Source organism: Staurois parvus, unplaced genomic scaffold (assembly GCF_062004578.1).
Source record: "Staurois parvus isolate SC_StPar_1 unplaced genomic scaffold, SC_StPar_1.0 ptg000047l, whole genome shotgun sequence".
NCBI lineage: Eukaryota > Metazoa > Chordata > Amphibia > Anura > Ranidae > Staurois > Staurois parvus.
The window spans coordinates 875848-895139 of NW_028317843.1; the positions used below are offsets into that span (position 1 = coordinate 875848).

Here is a 19292-nt window from a genome sequence, read left to right on the forward strand (position 1 = left end):
CAGAGTGGTCATGTTGCAAATACTAATCAGCCAATACATTGGATCCTCCTGTATTACTCCCGAATGATATTTTGTTAAAAATGTAACAGTGGTTGTAAAGGCTGAAGGTTTTTTACCTTAATGCTTTCTCTAAATCAAGGTAAAAAATCTTTTATTGTCAGCTCCCCTTGAGCCCAATCTCGATCCATTACTGTGAATGAGAGCAGTGGGAGTCATTGGTCCCTGCTGCTGTCAATCAAATACAGTGACAAGGGAGCAGGGGGTGAAGCCAAGCAGCACTATGTGTTTCTACAGACACACACAGCCCTGCTTGGGATTGAGCTTGCACGTGTTCCACCATTGTAAATGGCATCCTTTGCTAACACACAGAGAGGAGGAGGACTCATGGGTGCCAGCAGAGGACGCAAGATGAGGACGATTGGGGATGCTAAACCATTGCACAGACCAGATAATTAAGGAATATTTGGTATTTAAAAATAATGATGATAATAACAACTTTACGATCTCTTTAATTGTGAATGCTTGATAAGTAAATTAAAATGAAATGAACTAAAGTTGAACTCTTGGCAGGGAAAAAAAATACATTTGACATGCAGCTTACTAAACTATCAAGGATTAGTTATTCTGTGTGCTTTGATTTTGCATAAATCAAATTACTGTATATCCCTTCCTGCTTACAGCCCAATATTCCAGCTCTTCCAGCTTCTTGGACTAGTTGTTGACCTCTGCATAGGCAGCCCCTGTCAGACTGATTTAAAGGCAGCCCAATAAATATTAAAGTAGACTGAGCTATACATGCTGATTGTGGACCTCACAAAGGCAAACAAGCTCATTTCCATCTGTGTCCACATATTCATACCCATCCACAGTGATAGACAAGCACTACATTCTATGTTTAGTAATACTGGATAGCCTAGTCAACCACCAATCCCTTGAATTTAGGTCCGATGTATAGACTATTGCACCTCCATCTATAATAATATAAGAAGTCAAACCAAATGCCCATGTGACATTTTGGAGGTATATTAACATATGAGTTATATATAAAATCTTAACTCGATTCAATATTCACACGAAGTTAAACCTTAACCAAAACAATGCAATGTCAAAAATCTAATTTATACAAAGCACTAATTTACTGGCGTCTGTCTCATACAGATATAAATCTTCAACTCAATCAATGATTATATGAACTTGCAGGATGTTCAGATGAACAAATTGCATCACAAGTCTCAATGCGTTTCATGAAAAGAATTCACTTCATCAAGAGTCAATGCTAATGACAGGGTGTCTAAGAGGTAGAGATAAAAAAATAAAAATCCAAAATGGGATACATAAATATACAGAGCTTAACAGACACCATTTTCGTAATTTTATTGTCAAATGTGGTATACACTTACATAACGTCCTCTCAATCCTCTAAAAAGGTCACAATTCACAATCTAGGCGTACACCATTGAAGCATCTGATTTCTTTTATATGCTTAGAGCTCATCCAGCATATAACTGTTTGCTGAGTCACTGCTCTTGAGTACACTTTTGATCATAGTCTAGGCTTTGACTGTTAATCTGACACATATTGGATGACAGTACATACTGTACATCTTACTCTCTGATCCCGTTGCTTGGGTTGAGGACAGATATCTACATTTTTAGTTTACAGTTTTCTTTGTGACTTCAAATTGGACAAGACTTTTAAGCCTAATCTCCAGCTCACATCCTGAAGAAGTGACTGTTTATCATGAAATGAGTCAATGTTTCTAAGTGTTGTGTAATATTATAAAGTTTGGGGCTAATGTAATGTAATGCATGAAATCCAAATGAGCATATGTTTAAATGATCCAAATGTATATTTTAATCTGCATTCATACCAGTATATAAACAATGTTTTTATTGACTGTATACATTTTATGTCCCTGGAGGTTTTTTAGTTGTGAAACAACACTTTGAATCCACCACAAATAGTCATTGGTCTTATCAATTCTCCTATACCCTCACACAACCCTCTCTGTAATCATAACACAAACCTTCCCTGTGAATCTAAATCCAACACTTACTGTTACTCTCCCTGCATGCCTCACACTAATGTTCCCACCTCCCCTGTAATTCTAACACCACATTAACCCCTCCTAAAACCCTGCACTAACCTTTCATGTAATCCTAATGCTGACCCTCCCACTAACCAACCCCATGATCCTAAACTAACCCTCCTTACTTACACCAAAGCTGGCCATACATGGATAGAAATTTGGCTGGTTTAGCAAGGACTGGCCGAGAGTCGATCCATGTATGGGAAGGCTGATTGTACCTTTGTCAATTCATCGATCCACTTGGATTCAACCAGTCTGCCAGTATTTATAACACTCGGTTACTACTACTGGCTATAGCCACTATCACTAATTATTGTGTTTTGTTAAGCGGGAAGGCGCCCCTGCCAGCAGAACACAATAGCACAACACTGACTGTGATGTTGGGGGAATCAAGTGAATTTCTTTCTCTCCACTCATGGAGGAAGGAAAGAAAATAAAGTTACTATGGCTTGCTTAACCCTTACTTTATGTAAATGAAATCCCTTGTTTGTATACTCACCTCTTCTGTGCTGAGATCTTATGCATCAAAAACCACAGAGACCTGTTCCAAAAGAACCAAAAGTCCAAAAGATGTTTTGCTCTAGAAATCTACTGTTTTTCTTTCCAAAAACTAACTAAAATAATAGCTACTTTCTTCAATTCAAGTTTGAAAAAGTTAAGCCAAGATTTATCTAGGGAAACCTCATATAGCTTGCAATTAAATGGAATGTAATTGAAATCTACTGTAGCAGGTTGCGTTGAGTGATTACACTCAAAACATTCATTGCACTGAACAATTATACTTGATCCACAAAATTGCATATTCATCTATTCATTCATGTATTCACAAATTTTGATGAAAAACATTGTCTGAAATTATCCTGCCTCCTAACTGTCACAAAGTCTATTTTTATCAACTTCATTTCATATATGTGTATAAAAGTATGCATATATTTTTGTTTTGCCTTCTTGCAATCAAGATTTGTTTTTCTGTCGGTGCACATTCATTAGTCATAATAAATGTAGAAGACAACCATGGTATACAAGTAGCAAAACTTTGTCCAACATTACTTACTGTGGAAGAGAAATGATCCTTTCCAGTACCAAACTCAAAGGATAAGTAACACTGGCATTACTATAATGCAAGTCACTAATGTGTTTGAAGTCAATTTTGGCAAAACTTGGACAGATAATATTACTATATTGGGGTACAGTGTTAGGAAGAAATATTTTAGGCTGCCGAAACATGTAACATTTTTGTAATTCATGGAAGACCTAAGCTGGCCTTAGTTGGATCAAATCTCAGCTGGTTCAGCAAGAACCGGCCATGATTTGATCCATCTATGGGCAGGCTGATTGTGTCCAAGTTGATACATCAATTGACTTAGGTACATCCAACCTGTTGTTTTTTCTATATGCAATTATGGCTATAGCTCGTTGCTGGCAAAACACAATAGTTCCACAGGAGGCATTCCTCCATCAACAATGACTGTATTGATGGGGAAATTGAGTGGTTTTCTTTCCTTCCACCCATGGTGGAAGGAAAGAGAATCATATCATCTATGGCCTGCATTTGGTTACGCAGTGTACTGTTATACTCCAAGATACGAAACCTCTTTTTGCAACATTCTAGAACTGTTAAATTGCCAATCTGACCTAGTAGCCAGGAAGATCACTAGGTTTATCAATTTCAATATGATAGATAGATAGATAGATAGATAGATAGATAGATAGATACAGAATCATTTTAGCATTGCCTGAACCCTGTGCAAATGTTTTCTTGGGGCCCCCTCCTCCTTCCATGCAATTTCACTTTCCACCACACACAAAGCATTAATAATGTAAGCATAAAGAACTGGTCCACACTCACTTATAAGTTGCTAGAGGTTCCGCCCCTGGTCCGTGATAAACTGGCCGAATTTCAATCCATCTATGGCCTGCATCAGAAGGAGATTGACAGTGGCTACCCAAACATTCTTTCCAGCAAGATATGCCTTTAATGGGACCCCAAGCTTTTTTTGAAAGGTATTAAAAAATGCTTTCATACGACACTCATAACACAGCCCAATACCTCACACAGCCACAATGTTGCGATGTTCGCCTCCACGTGGGCACTTACTATACTATACTGTGACTATAGCATACTGTAGGGCACAAGTTTACTCACCTTTACCTATCCACTACCCATCTCACTGAGCTTGTCCAACGGCTATGGAAGGCAGGGATTTGTGAGATTACTCACCGTACATTTGACTTTCCAATGACTCATTTGTCTATCTTCAAATGTCAATATGGAAAAGTTGTTTTTTTCATAATTCCTGATTAAATCCTAGTGCATGCATCTGGTATATTTACAATCCTCAGTTCAATGTGACTTTTATATTCAGTTTCTGTATGATACAACTAAATGTACAATCTGATCTGCCTGTCAACTACTTTTTGTTACCTTAATAAACTTTTAAGGAATAAAAAAAAAAATTAAAGAGAAAAAAAAAAAAAATAAGTTGCTAGAGGTTACAGCACAACATACACACTCACTGATTGGTTGCTAGAGGTTACTGCATATCATTACCGCTCACTGATTGGTTGCTAGAGATTACTGTGCATCATTACTGTTCACTGATTGGTCCAATACAGGAGATGATCAGAGACTGCAAGCATATCACAAGAGAATGGCAATTTCAGATACTGCACCACTAAGTGTACTGCCCACTGCACCACCCCATGTACTGTCTGATCTCCTATCCCTATAGTTTGTCTGCTGAACATTCATAATGGTCCTTCCTGATCACCACAACAGGTGCTCTAAGTGTCTCCAGACCACACTTGTCATTTACTTACTGCTCTGTGTGACACCGACAATGACAAAAGGTCTCAGACTTCCAGTATGGACTGTACAGGGAGGTTCCCCCCTCCCCGGCTCCACAACAGCTCCAGTTATAGGGCTGGAGTGATTGACTGTTAGGGGGATGTAGAGCTCACGTAACAGCCGGTTAGGCAGTGGTTGGTTGGGACTCAGGAGAGGGGACAGAGCACCAAGCCAGGAAATTAATGTCTCAGGAGAGGGGACAGAGCACCAAGCCAGGAAATTAATGTCTCAGGAGGGGGGACAGAGCACCAAGCCAGGAAATTAATGTCTCAGGAGAGGGGACAGAGCACCAAGCTGAAAAATTAATGACAAGGAGAGAAAAAGCCAGGCACCTATCCTCGCAGATCTGCCCTGCCACCACACAGCCTGAGTCTGACTCTGTCCCAGTAGCATTCGGCTGACTTAGGAACTGCACATGAGCAGTTCGGAAGCCAATTGCAGCCAACTTTTTATGGGCAGTGCAGGCTCAAGGGGCAGCTGCTTTGGCCCCCACAAAGATGACTGGGCCCTGGGCAGATTCCCTTTTTACCCCACATTAAACACAGCCCTAGATAGATAGATAGATAGATAGATAGATAGATAGATAGATAGATAGATAGCTCTTGGTTTCCCATTGATCCATCTGACTATAACCTGATTGATCATAAAATCTTAAAAGGTTTTTTTTTCTGGCCAGTATAGCAGTATCCAATTATACATATAAAAGTGCAGCACTAAGTGATCAATTAGAAATTAAAACATGATATAAACATAATATGTGCCTATGGATACTGTATATAACATCTATATATGTCAAAGTCCCAAGTTAAATGTCCTGGGTGAAGCAAAAAATTTCTCAGTGATATGATGTGATGACCAGTAATCAAAACAATTGTACCATCCGTGTGGGCAAAAAATCATCCGTGACAGTCCTCCACCACTATGCACTCACCAGAAATAAAATAAACCAGACATAGAGCAAAGAAATCCATCCAGGCAACGTAAAGCTCCTCTGTTGTAGGAATCTCATATGGTGTACCAGAAGTGGAATGGAACAAGCTCTGAACAGAGAGATCTCTCCAAGTAATAAACAGCAGCTCCACTATAGAAATCTCATCTAGTGTACCAGTAGTGGATCCTGAAGGGATTGCTCACAATACAGAGCCCAAGAGAAAGAGGTATATAGTGTAGTATTTATTTATAAAAACAAGAAATACACATCAAAATGGAGACACAAAAAACAAGCGGCCACACTTACTAAGATGGCTGCTGGACCATCAATATGTACATGGCGGCATGATGTCAGTACGTAGGCTCCTCCCTGACTCATTTTGTGCACATGCACATTCTCAAAGGGACCCGCCTACATTGCCTGGAGGGATTTCCCTCCTCTATGTCTGGTTTATTTTATTTCTGGTGAGTGTATAGTGGTGGAGGACTGTCATGGATGATTTTTTGCCCACACGGATGGCACAATTGTTTTGATTACTGGTCATCACACCATATCACTGAGGAATTTTTTGCTTCACCCAGGACATTTCAGTTGGGACTTTCACATATATATATGTTATATACATTATCCGTGAGCACATATTATGTTTATATCATGCTTTAATTTATAATTGATCACTTATCGCTGCACTTTTATATGTTCATTTTTTGTGGATGAAGGGGTTCATTTCTTGTGCTAGCTGCTTTTCATTGGCTCTTTAGAGCTCACTTGTATTTATATTTATTTTTTAGTATCCAATTCCAGTTTATTCTGTATGCTGTATTAAAAGGAAAGCAGGTTATAACAAATCACCCATATAGCTTTTTAAAATTAGTTTTGCACAGTTGCTACAGTTTTTTGTTAAAATATACTATTTCATATTTCTTTTTATTTTCAGTTTTAAATATTTTTACAAAAAAGGAAAACAATATGTTATCTTCATAGCTAACATACAAATAAGGTATGTTTAAATTAACATACAACGTGGGGTAAAAAGTGTCAAACAAATAAAATGAATAACTTGAAAGATAAAAGCAGCAAAGCAAATAATTGTATTTATTTTACTGCTGAAACTTTTATAGAACCTTCTTTTCTTTTCTAATCTTTACAGCCTCTTTAGGTTTGTGATGCGTAGATGAAGGCAGTCTTGGAGGTCAATACATATTTGTGCAGGGTTACTGTTTGCTGTGAAGAACAAACAAAAGAGCAATGAATTAGCCAGCAGCAACAAATCAGATTAATGAAACTATTTTTTGATTAGCCAGTTGAAGCATAATCATTAATCCATCAACCAAGGAACTACTATAATGTGTCAGACCACCCCAATCCCTTTTATTGGAAATCCTGTGATGTGGAGACTAGGGATGAGTAGGGAGTTTCTCAAAATTGATTTAGTTGTGAAAACAGCTCATTGGGTTTTTAAGGCAAAATGTTCTTGAAAAAAAAAAATCCAATATTTTTTCCTATATAAGAAGTTATTTTTTTTTTTTTTTTGGGGGGGGGGGTATTTTGGTAGTTTAATTTAATTATTTTTGTGTTATGTATCCTTGTGTTCTGTTCTTTTATAATTTTTATCATACATTTTCATCATTATTCTTGTGTTTTATTCACTGCCCATGCTTTCTTTCCTTACCAAAAATGTAAAATTAGCAGGCTAATGAGGAGACATTTTTGGCACAAGAACAGGCCCCCCCCCCCCAGGGAGATTTTTTATACCTAGCGGCTACAGCATTTCTTCTTTCAGTCATCTAGTCTATTACTTCTGATAATAATGCCATACCTCCTGAGGAAGCGTAATTGTGTGAAACGCATTAATGTAGTGTTCCTTTTCCTACTATATAATGTGGCTAATTGATGCAACAGTATATTTACTATAATCCTATAACTGATTTTGAATACCTGGCACTCCAAGGGCACAGTGTTGATACTTAGACACCTGTATAGGAGGACATTTGTATGATTGTAGGCCAATTTTATTCTGTACATGTGCTGTAGCTAGTGCTTTTTAATGTATAAATATTATTTTTATTCTGTATTCATAATCATTTTAAGGTTATGTTTAGAGAAAGCATTGTCATTTTTGCATTTTGGTTTCTGTTATTTTTTAATTGCCGTTATTTATTCTATGTAGTGTTTTAATGGAATAGTATAGTTTATTATAGTATATCAAAAAATACATGGTGACAGCACTATCACTTAGAACCATCAAATCAAGTTAAAAACATTATTATAAGAAACAATTTGCCCGAACTTCCAAAAACAAAGTATTTCAATCAATATAATGTTCCAAATCCAATAAATTGTGACCCAACACCAAAAGTAATAAAAGCTATAAACTTCAATTATGTCCTCTTCTTTCTTACACTTTGTCACCATGTGCTTGTAATTTTGCCCCCTACCTATAGGAAGGGCAGGTAGCTCTTTTTTTCATATCTCTGTATGCCAGGATACCTTGGTGTCTTCTCCCGATCTCTAGTATGTATTCCGTTATGCTCAAAAACCATTAATCAATAACCGGAAAGATGCCAGAGTAAATTAAATCATAGTGCAATATTTATTGTTAAAAAGGATTTCATCCAATAGCATTCTACTCACATTTAAAAGTGCCTTTTGGACCGGCACCAATGTATACAGCTGAAAATGAGGAGGTCCACTCTGCCGCTCTACCTACCAGGGCCAAAAATGTGTTCTGATGAACTGGAAGTCTAGGGCCAGACGTGACGACCCCCGGGACGGCAGTGTGCGCTTCAATGCGTTTCACCAAATATGGAATCTTCAGGATAGGATTAATTTACTTTAAATATTTTTATTAAGTAATATTAACATGCTGTTAATGGTAGTCTTATTGTTTGTTATTGTGTCTTGTTTCCATTTGTTATTGTGATTTTCTGTCTTCATTGAATGTAACTATCTTTATCATTTCCTTTGGGATAAATCAAGTATTGAATCTGAATCAATAAAATATGCTTTATATATATATATATATATATATATATATATATATATATATATATATATATATATATATATATATAGTAATTGCACCTTAAAAGTCCCATCTGCTTGTTAATGGGCATTTCAAAAAATTTTGGAATGTGGAGCATTGATGTTTAGAGGGGCTAACCCCTATGCCTTATTTTTTCTTTATATTTGCAATGAAAAATAATCTGTGATTATTAGATGATACATGCTCTCCCATTTGAATGATTTACAGTCGACATTGAGTGTTGCTACAAATGCATGTATTCTTTTGTTCACTTCAAACATCTGCTGCTTTTCTTTTTCATCCTATCCCCTATATTCACTACATGTACTATATACACAGAGGTAGCTGTAAAATTATAGTGACTATTAGCTTGTGTACTTTGCCTTTATGCATGTAGAGAACTGAGCAAAAGGAGAGCTGTAATATCAGGACTAAACAGCAGAGAGCTCCAGACCAGCCAATCTGATGAAACAGAATACTAGTAATAGTAATGAGCGATTCAATGTTTCAATTACTCCGCATCAAGAAAGCTGATTATATTTGCAAGGCAAATTACTCAAATGTGGCCACACTTTGAAACCTTTTTTGAAAACTGGGTACATTTTTATTTTGCATGTCCAACTTAAAATATCTTGAGAGTTAATTTATGGAATAACATGCAGTGCTGGAATGACATATAATGTATTCCTTTTTATAATTTGCTCACAAATTCTGTCTGAAATGTAATAGTGTTCCTCTGTGTGGCAGTCTGATCTGTAAATTGTCAGAAAAGAGAAATTGGCTTAACAGTGATGTAAAAACAGTCTTAAAGGGGTATTAAACCCAAAATCAAAAATGTAATGTATTGCAGCTTATCAGTCACTAGATGTGGTGGCTGTATTAGTTTTATTTTCTTAGGCTTTCCCCCCTCTGTTTTCATCTTGTGAACTGGCTGGTAACACACTTCCTGTATTTGAGCGCCCCCACTCTGGATAAGGGAGCACAGGGGCACCTTTGGACAACAGTATTGCCATTATGGGGAGAAGGGAATATTAGATGTACTAGCAGATTTAGATACACTAACAAATTGAAGCTGAACTCCAGTTAACACTTTATAAGCAGTTACAGCAAACTGTAACCTTTTGGGATAAAGGTTTTACATAAATAGATACAAACTGACCACTGTAAGCACCCCTGCCTGTGTTAAATGGTTTGTATGAACTCTGTAACTGATACATCTACAGTGAAGCTTTTTCTGTTGAAAGCCAACAGACTTACTTGCTGAATCACTAGATAAAAATAAAGGAAGAAAAGCCCTAAAAAAGGAATCAAATTCAGCCACCACATCTTAGAATTGGTAATCTGCAATATAATAAATGGTTTCTTTTTGATTTAATACCACTTTAACTCTTAACAGCACAGATGTAGTCAATGGTGTCTGCTTGGCAAGGCAAAACCTTTTTTTTTTAGATTTGGTTGGAGTAGAGAGGGATTAGAACACTTGTCAGGTTTTTTTTTTTATAATTTATTTTTTATTGAGTTTTAAAGGACTTACAACAAACAAAGATCTGCATAGAGTTGCAAAATAACAATCACGAAGCAATGAAAGAACAAAAAGAAATAGGCTCATCAATGAAGTGCATATACATATAATGTTAGTGCATACCAATGAATTAGCCAGCATTATCAGACAATTGAGTGGACATATCGAAAATGTAAATATCCCACGGTTCCCAAACTGCTTCAAAATAGGGGACAGAATTAGCATGCATAGCAGTGAGGTACTCCATTCTTCTAATCTCAGCGATAACTTTCACCAGTTCCAACCGCGTAGGAGGCATAGTAGATAGCCAATGCATAGGAATGATTCTCCTGCCCGCTGTTAAAACATGAGAAGATAGTTTCTTGGCAAGTTTGGAGAGGCCTATAAAAGGCAGACCCAGTAAAAAGTGGATGGGCTCAAATAGGATATGGACCTGTAAAAGTAGCTGCAAAAGGCTAAGGACCAATCTCCAAAAAAGTGCAATGTGCTGGCAAAACCAGAAAATGTGGAAAAGAGTGCCAGTTTCCTCACCACATTGCCAGCAGACAGGAGAAACACTTAGATTGCGAGCATGGAGACCCCGAGAGATCTCTCAAAATTGTTCCAAGCGCAGAAAACTCATTAAAGCACAGGAGGCAGACTTTAGGGGAGGAGTTAGTGAGAAGGAGATCAGGTGATAGCAAGGCATGGTCCGACCAAGTCAGTGGGTTGATTTCCAAAGAAACCAAAAAGGGGATCGGGGGGGTGGTGACACAAAAAATTATCCAACCGAGAGAACATGCGATGTGGAGTAGAATAAAATGTGAATTGCCTATGGAGAGGATTTTTGTCTGGCCATGCATCATAGAGACGATGCTCCCGAATCAGTTTGCAGAAATCCGTCGAGGAGGAGCATAGCCTTTTCAGAGGAGCAGGGGCAAAGAGCACCTTCCTATAGTTATGGGGAGACATATCTAAATTAAAATCTTCCCCAACGATCATACATGGAGTAGATATTGAACATGTCTAGAGTTTGAGAGAGAAATAGCAGCTGACCAGAGTTGGGTGCATACAGATTCAAAAGTACAAATGGAGAACCCTCGTACATACATTCCAACAAGACATAGCAACCAAGTGGGTCAACTCGAGAGGAGGAGACCCTCAGGGAGCAGTTTTTCCGGATCAAAATAGCTACTCTGGCTTTCCAGGAGGGATCAAAAGCTGAATAGAATTGTGGAAAGCTCTTGGAGGCAAAGCAAAAAGAGCCATCCTGTTTGAAATGGGTTTCCTGAATGAATATAATATCTGCTCCTGATGATCTGAAGTCCTTCAGAGCCATCCACCATTTTTGGACTGAGTTAAGTCCTTTGACATTATATGATACCAGCCTTAAAGGCATCAGGAAACATTAATGGGTATAGCAGCTGTGCAACCTAAGCATACAGAAAAAATTATCATTGATGAGACAAAACAGAAAACAACAGATATAAAGAACCTAGTGATTTGCATGGTAACAGGCCCAGTACAAACAAATGCATCACAGAGAACAGAGGCCGCAGGGATTACGGCCGGAAAAAAAAATATATTAAAATATATATACCCGGGATATCGGAGATATCCCAAGTTGTCAGGACTGAAAGCCTGATGCAAGAAGGGGCAACATGGCAGCTGTCCCTAAATAACAGGTGCCTACCTCAGTTAACAATGTAACATCTGTAATCAGGATATACTAATGAGGGAAGGATAATGGAAGTCTCTAAGCACACATGGGAGCGTAGAAGCTCATTTAGCAGGATGGGAAACCTAATATTTGGAAGAGGTAGGTGGTGAGTCCCCCTAAGCCAAGAGGTCAGGGCCATTGGGGAGTGCGTGGATACCTCTTCCTCCTGGGTTTAGTGGGTGTCCAGATCTTGCGTGGAGTAGCAGAAGACTTGAATGACATAGGAGGTTGCAGAAAGGCATCTTCCGGCAGGGGAGGAAGTTCCAGCTGTTTAAAGAAGGAGTCCACTTCATGAAGATCATAGAGGGAGACTTGGGCATTATCTTTAGAGACAACAAGCTTAAAAGGAAATCTCCACTGGTAAGCGATACGGTGTTGCTGGAGATGTGTGGTAACTGGCTTCAAAACATGTCTCTTTGCCAAGGTTATGGGGGATAGATCACTGAAAATCTGAAGCTTATCACTTTTAAATTCCAGGGAGGACTTGTTCCGTGTGGAGGTGAGCAAGGCTTCTTTGCTGTCAAAGTAGTGAAAATGAATGAAAACATCTCTGGGCCCCTCAGGAGGGTTTGGGCCTAACAATCTATGGGCCTAGTCCATGCGCCAATCAACATCTGGGACTTTGGGGGCCAAAGTGGTAAACAGAGACAGCAAGTAAAATTGAAGTTGGGAGTCAGGGACCGTTTCAGAGATGCCATGAACACGAATATTCTGGAGGCTCTCCCTCTTTTTCATGTCTTCCTGCTGGAGCAGGAGCTGAGTCATGGAATGTTTCAGATTCACATTAACCTCTTCCAGGACAAACACATATTGCCCCAATTCGTCAAACTGAAATTCAAGGTGGTCTGTGCGGTCTACCAATTGAGTAATCTCCACCCTAAGCTTCTTGGCCAGTTTCCCAATTTCAGCAGAGATAGTGCGGGTAATATTGTGTAAAAAATAACTGCAGTTTGTCCTCCAGGATATCCACCGTCAGAGAGGGGACCACCGGAGTAGGAAGCAAAGCAGCTGGGGCATCTGTGACTGTCCCCGCCATTTCTGTGGACTCTCCACAGCACTCACTCGGGCCTCTGCAACTACTAGAGGCTGGGGATGCAGGCCTAGTAAAAAAAACGATCCAGCATGGAAGGTCTCGGATCCTGAGGAGGTGGCATGGGTGGCATCCAATACCCGATTTTGCCCATGAGTGTGCCTGTGGGCGTCCTGACGTGAGAGAGAGCACTCCCGGGTCTGTGGGTGCTGCAGAAGGGTGTCGAGAGGTCTATGCAGGCTGGGGATCAACAAAGAAAACCCTTCACACGTCTGCCATCTTGGGATGCTGCAAGATCTTGCACTTTCCAGTTTTAGAAAATCAACCCCATTTTATTCTTAGTTCTTATTTATTTATTACAGGTATTCAAATAGCAGGGGCAATTTACTCAGTGGTTTACATTTACTGTAAATTCTCATCAGTCCCTGCCCTCAGGGAACTTACAGTTTAAGTTCCCTAACTTACATTTATCCATACACATACTAGGGCCACTTTAGACAGGACACAATAAACCTGCTAGCATGTATTTTGGGCTCTTAGATTCTAGACAGCTGTTGTAATAGTCACCAAAATAAAGCAAATAAGTTAATTGTTAGGGTTTTCATACGCTTTATGTTTTTAGAGAGGTATCATGGGTTTTAAGTCCCCAGGCATAAATATTTATGAAATATTTAAACTTTAAACTTTCTATAAGTAATTTTTAATGGAGGATAAAAAAAAAACCATGATATATGTTATTACATGCATATATGTTCATGTACATATACTGTATATATGTAAATGTTTCCTGTCAAGATATTTGAGATAATAAAAATATGAATTCCAGGCACTGTAGGAAACTTCATCTCTTTCATGAACAATGTGCTAGTAGTGTGCTGGTTGCTTGGGTCTAAAAATTGTGGATGAACCCTCTACACCAAGGGCGGACTGACCATTTGGAAACTTGGGTACTGCCCAAGGGCCCGGGGTCAGTAGGGGGCCCCATGAGATGCCCCTGGTACCTTTTTCATAGGCTTTTTTGAGTTTGGGCAAGGACACAGGGGCCCTATGATCCCCTATTGCCCGGGGGCCCCATGAGTTGTCAGCCCCGCCCCTGCAACACACTGGTGTTTATTTACTAAAGCTGGTTCACACAGAATCTTGTGCACTTCTGCATAGAAACCAATCAGCTTCCAGATTTTATCGCTAAAGCTTAATTGAACAAGCTGAAGTTAGAAGCTGATTGGCTACCATGCACAGGTGCACCAGATTCTGAGTGAACCAACTTCAGTAAATAAACCCCACCCACTCTAGCAAACTGGTTATTTAGGTAGTGCATTTAAAAAGATCCATCCTGCCAGTACAGGGACAAGGTCGTTCAGTGCCCAGGGCAAGGATTCAGAATTGTGCCCACCTCCATCACTGTTAATACATGCCATATTAAAGTAGTTAAAATATAAAATATTTTTAAAAAGTAAAATTAAACATACTATTCCTAACACTCTGTAACTGGTGGGGTTATGGACCCTAGAGGGGAAAAATATACTTTAATTGTGCATTTTGAGTCTCCTATATCTTTTCCCTGATAGCAAAGGGACAAACACATAACCTGGATAGGTTGGATCACTACTAATAGCTTGCTTAGAAGACAGCAAGATCTATATTTCCAAGACTTGCAGGTCCCCTTTACCAAAGTATTCCAACACAATGCAACTTCATAAAGGTGTCCTCTTAAATGGTTTTGAAAGAAAAACTATCTTCAAATTATAATTGGAGTGATGGCTCATCAATTACTGGTTTCTGTGAGATGCATTTCATTTTTTTCAAACTAAGAACATTTTCAGGAAGTACAATAAGCAAAAAGAGGCTAGAAAAAAAATATGTAGCTACTACATCAAGGTTAAGTAAACTGCAACATTTTTGCTTTAGTTTTTTTATACACTTTAAGAACAAATTAATTTGGGTTAACTTGCTTTTAAAATTGAAGCAAAAAAAAAGTTCAATTGTTTCTTTTTTGGAAAATGTTTTCCAAATATGTTCCTTTCTCTGAACTCCCTTACTTCAACTTTCCTGTCTGTGAACTCCTGAGAGTTTGCATAGTTGCTAAGAGGATACAGACAATGGGATCTGTAAAAGCATGGTAGAGCATGTGTCAATTATTTTATTGCCCAAGGACACAAGGTAAAATTGAACTGTCATACAGTAAATTTGCATTTTTTATGTACGTATTGATTTCTTAAAGTAGTATATCTTGGTAATCTTTAAAATGTATTCTAGCAAATGCATGAATATGAATGGAGCAGCCATTGAGCCTAGAACTGTTGATCAATATTATATAGGTGATATTAGAGGCCCCAGTGCAAACCTTGAACCAGTATCCCCCCACCAAAAAATAACTGTGCCCTACTGCTCCCACCTTGTTTCTTGCCCCTGCATGCTGTTTCCATGTGCGCCTTCACTTGGTCATGTGAGCTGTAATATGATGAATACTGCTAAAGACCTACTTTTCAAAACATAACCGTAAATGGTGCATTTTGGTGTAGGAGAAGGGATTTCAGACCCTCCTGGATAGGGGCTAATTCACAGAAATCAGACTCTTCAAGTTGCTAGTTAAGTGCCAAACCTATTTATATAACTACTTGTTCCATATAGTGTTGCCTATAGTACTGAAGCCAAGAGGAATTACACATTTGACTTAACAGAAGCTAGCAACATTCAGGAAGAAAAGAGGAAAATCTCCCATTACGTAAAACAAAAATTCTCTATTGAAAATTTTTCCATAAGACTCACATTTTTAAGTGTTGCCACTGACACAAATACAGTATATCAAGTATAATTTCAAATTGGGATAGCCACTGTTCTGATCCACGAGTCAACACCTCCCCATGCGTGGTGATGTCATAATCAAGGCCCGTCCTCTGCATTTCATCATCAGATGTCCTCCAGGGGAGATTTTCCTCTTTTCTTCGTGGTTTATGTATCCATGTGAGTTAACTATGAGGTGTTCAGCAGAGGGGTTTGAGAGACGGAGCGATTGCTGACTGTGGTGTTTTCTGAAGGGTGCTTGAGAGGAGGAGAGATTTTTTCCGTAGACCCTTACTCCCAGAGTCCATGCCTTCTCAGCTGGATTATAATATTACCAGCCAGGAGCTCTGGTGAGTTTATCCAATTTATTTTGTGGTGGAAGACACATTGTTTATGGTGGTACATGATAAGAAGAAGACACACAGAGCTTGTTATTTAATATTCATGGTGGACTTTTTTGATGTTGGAGCACGCAATTTAATTATCACAGTGACTTTATGATTTTTATGATTTGATTATTTATTGCACATATGGCACTTTATTTATTATATTTTGCACATTCAATTTTGGAAATTGTTTATATAAGGGGGTTTCATGTTATAAAATTTTGTTCAAGTTATATAATTTATGATGCCATTTATGATATAATAGCATTATATATATATATATATATATATATATATATATATATATATAAAAGAGAGGTTGCTTGAGTTGGGGGTGGGATAGCGCTGTTCTATATTTTTCATGCTTTATTTTAGTGTAGTATGTTTGGTTGAGAGATGCAATTTCTCTGAATTATTGTTGAAAATTGGGAGATTTTCTTGGTGAAATGCATTGGAGTCAATACCGAAGGTTAAATGAAGACTTTTTGTTTGGTGTAATGGGCCCTAAATGACTCCTGAGAGGTTTGAAAGCTCCTTAGGGATATTTGAAACCTGTTCCTGTGGTCCTTGTTAGCCTCTTTATTTTATGTTTTTTGCAGAAAGAAAAATGTAGCAACAAAAAAAAGTAAAGTAAAACAATAGTATGTAATATGAGAACTTAGGATCGCCAGACAGCCATTTGTAAAAGTAAACAGTCTTATTGTGTACTCAAAACACAGTCAAACAGAAATAGTGTCCTTTCACAAAGCAAATGTGAACAGTCCATAATTCTGGTGTGATGAAAATAATTGTTTGCTGACCACCAGTACATCAATCTAACACCAGGGTTTTAGGGTTCCCACCTGCTTTATGGTGCTGCAAGGCCACAGAATCTCAGAAAAATTGTCTCAGTCACCAAACACACCACACATTTCCACAGCTGTGATCTGTTTCATGTTCCCCCACACCTACAGGTGCTGATTCCTTCCTGATGCCTTTAAGCCTCCCTTGCAGGTGGATTGACTTTATAAGGTCCAAAGTCCCTGTAATCAGGGTTTGGAGGCTTTGTCCCACCAAAAGGTCTCTTCAAGCCTCCAAATTCTGGGTACCAAATGAGGACTTACCATTTCTGAGAGTCATCAAGTAGTCCTCTCCTCTCTCACTGGACTAACCTGGAGCCCATGGGTGAGAACTCCCGAGTAATAACAAAATCTCTTGGGCTCTCCCTTAAAGGTGCCACAACTCAAATATATTTCCTGTCCAGTACCCATCCCTGATATCTTGAACTGAAATACAAAGAAATAAACTAAACTGCCTAATTACCACCACAAAACAACCACACTCTAAATAAAGACTAAAATGTTGATGTTCACTTTGTTGAAATTTAACCAAGGGTTGAATCAATTTTGCTACAACCACTCCACTCATCCCTAATGATAGGGAAACCTTCCAAATTAGAAGAGTATAATTAGACATATAATCTAATTTGTTTAGATTAGTAATTAATTAGAATAATAATCTTTAATTTGTTTAGTGAATGTGGCAAAAAAATACCCAAACATATACAAGGAAACTAAGAAAAAACAGTATATTTGCTTGCAGATGATTTGATTTCCAGCATAGCTTCAGCTCATTCACTAAGCTAAGGGAACATTCCCTTGCAAAGTGCGGAGAATGAGATTACAGACTTGATAATCATAAACTACAGAGAGGTGGGTTTTGCTGGAAACTGAAGAAAAGGTGTCGAAGGCAGTGGGGACATGTTCCATGAGGCTAGTAGAGATCACTGCTTTTGCCCCTTTACAAAAAAAATGCTCCTATTCCCAATACAGACTGCTGGGATGCATATTGCCGTTAGGCTGCAGGTTGAGCAATAGAGATGTAAAGAGACGGTAGAGATACTTTATTTGCTATAGTGCTGTATGAAGATAGTCCTGTGTCTGCAGACAGTTTTCCGATACATCAAGAAATTTTAAATGGCACAGCCAATGAAGATTTCAGTAAAGCTTTCAAGGGTAAAGAAAAGTGTGAAAGATTATATTTTTAAACTTACACAGCTATATTAAAGGAAGCTAAGGCTTGTTAAATGTGCACTTATTCTATAAGACAGATTTATAAAATGCCACAATAATTTCAGGAGTAAATTAAGATCAGTCAGGAATTCATTTCCTTTTCAGTCATAAGTACTTCTCAACCTTTTGTGTCATCTCTCTCCTGACAATTTATGAATGCATTAATATGATATTATGATTAAACAAAGTTCACGAGTTGTATTTATGAAGCTAAACTTTGGCTATCTTAATTAGATTTTTGACCTCATACCTTCATCTCTTTTCACAGAATTACGGAGCAGCTCCTGTGGGAATCCTGGAGTACCACCAAAGGGTGTTCTGTCTGGAACAAAGTATGATATTGGCGACAAAATCCGATATAGTTGTGTAACAGGATACATTTTGGATGGTCATCCGCTGCTCACGTGTATAGCGAATTCAGCAAACACAGCATCGTGGGATTTCCCTGTTCCTATATGCAGAGGTATGCTCAAATGACCAGTTGGGCAAATTAAATGTTTTGAAGTGCTCTATGTGCTTATCCTTAATAAATAGAAAAAAGCTGGATGATTTAAAGAGCTTATCTATATATTAATAATATGATGCAAATAATGTAATGAATGTTTATGTGCTTAAAAAAGATAGTTTGTAGATATGCAGTCTATGTACATTAGAAGAGCCATAAATGCTCAAATACACAGTTGCCCCATTTTGCTTAAGAGTGCTACACAATGACTGTGCCTCACTGCTCTACTCTTTCAGTGTAAGCTGGCAATAAATGAATTGAAATTTGGCCAGTTCAGCAGAGATCAGTCAAATTTCGATTCATGTGTGGCCAACCCTTTTTGTTGAATGTGGATGTTGGAAAGTCCTTCTTGTTCTGCAGAGAGTCCCGCTGTCCAAATACAATGTTCCGGTGGGGGAGATTCCATCATACACCTGGCTTGT

The 19292-nt window shown here is 38.3% G+C and overlaps 1 protein-coding gene across 1 annotated transcript in view; it reads left to right on the forward strand.

The window, feature by feature from the left end:
- CSMD3 (CUB and Sushi multiple domains 3) overlaps nucleotides 1-19292 on the forward strand; it is a 1455553-nt gene that overhangs the window by 397837 nt on the left and 1038424 nt on the right. The window contains exon 4 of the mRNA XM_089664334.1: nucleotides 18634-18828. Coding sequence (XP_089520460.1) covers nucleotides 18634-18828 — 195 coding nt within the window. The remainder of the gene's footprint in view (nucleotides 1-18633; nucleotides 18829-19292) is intronic.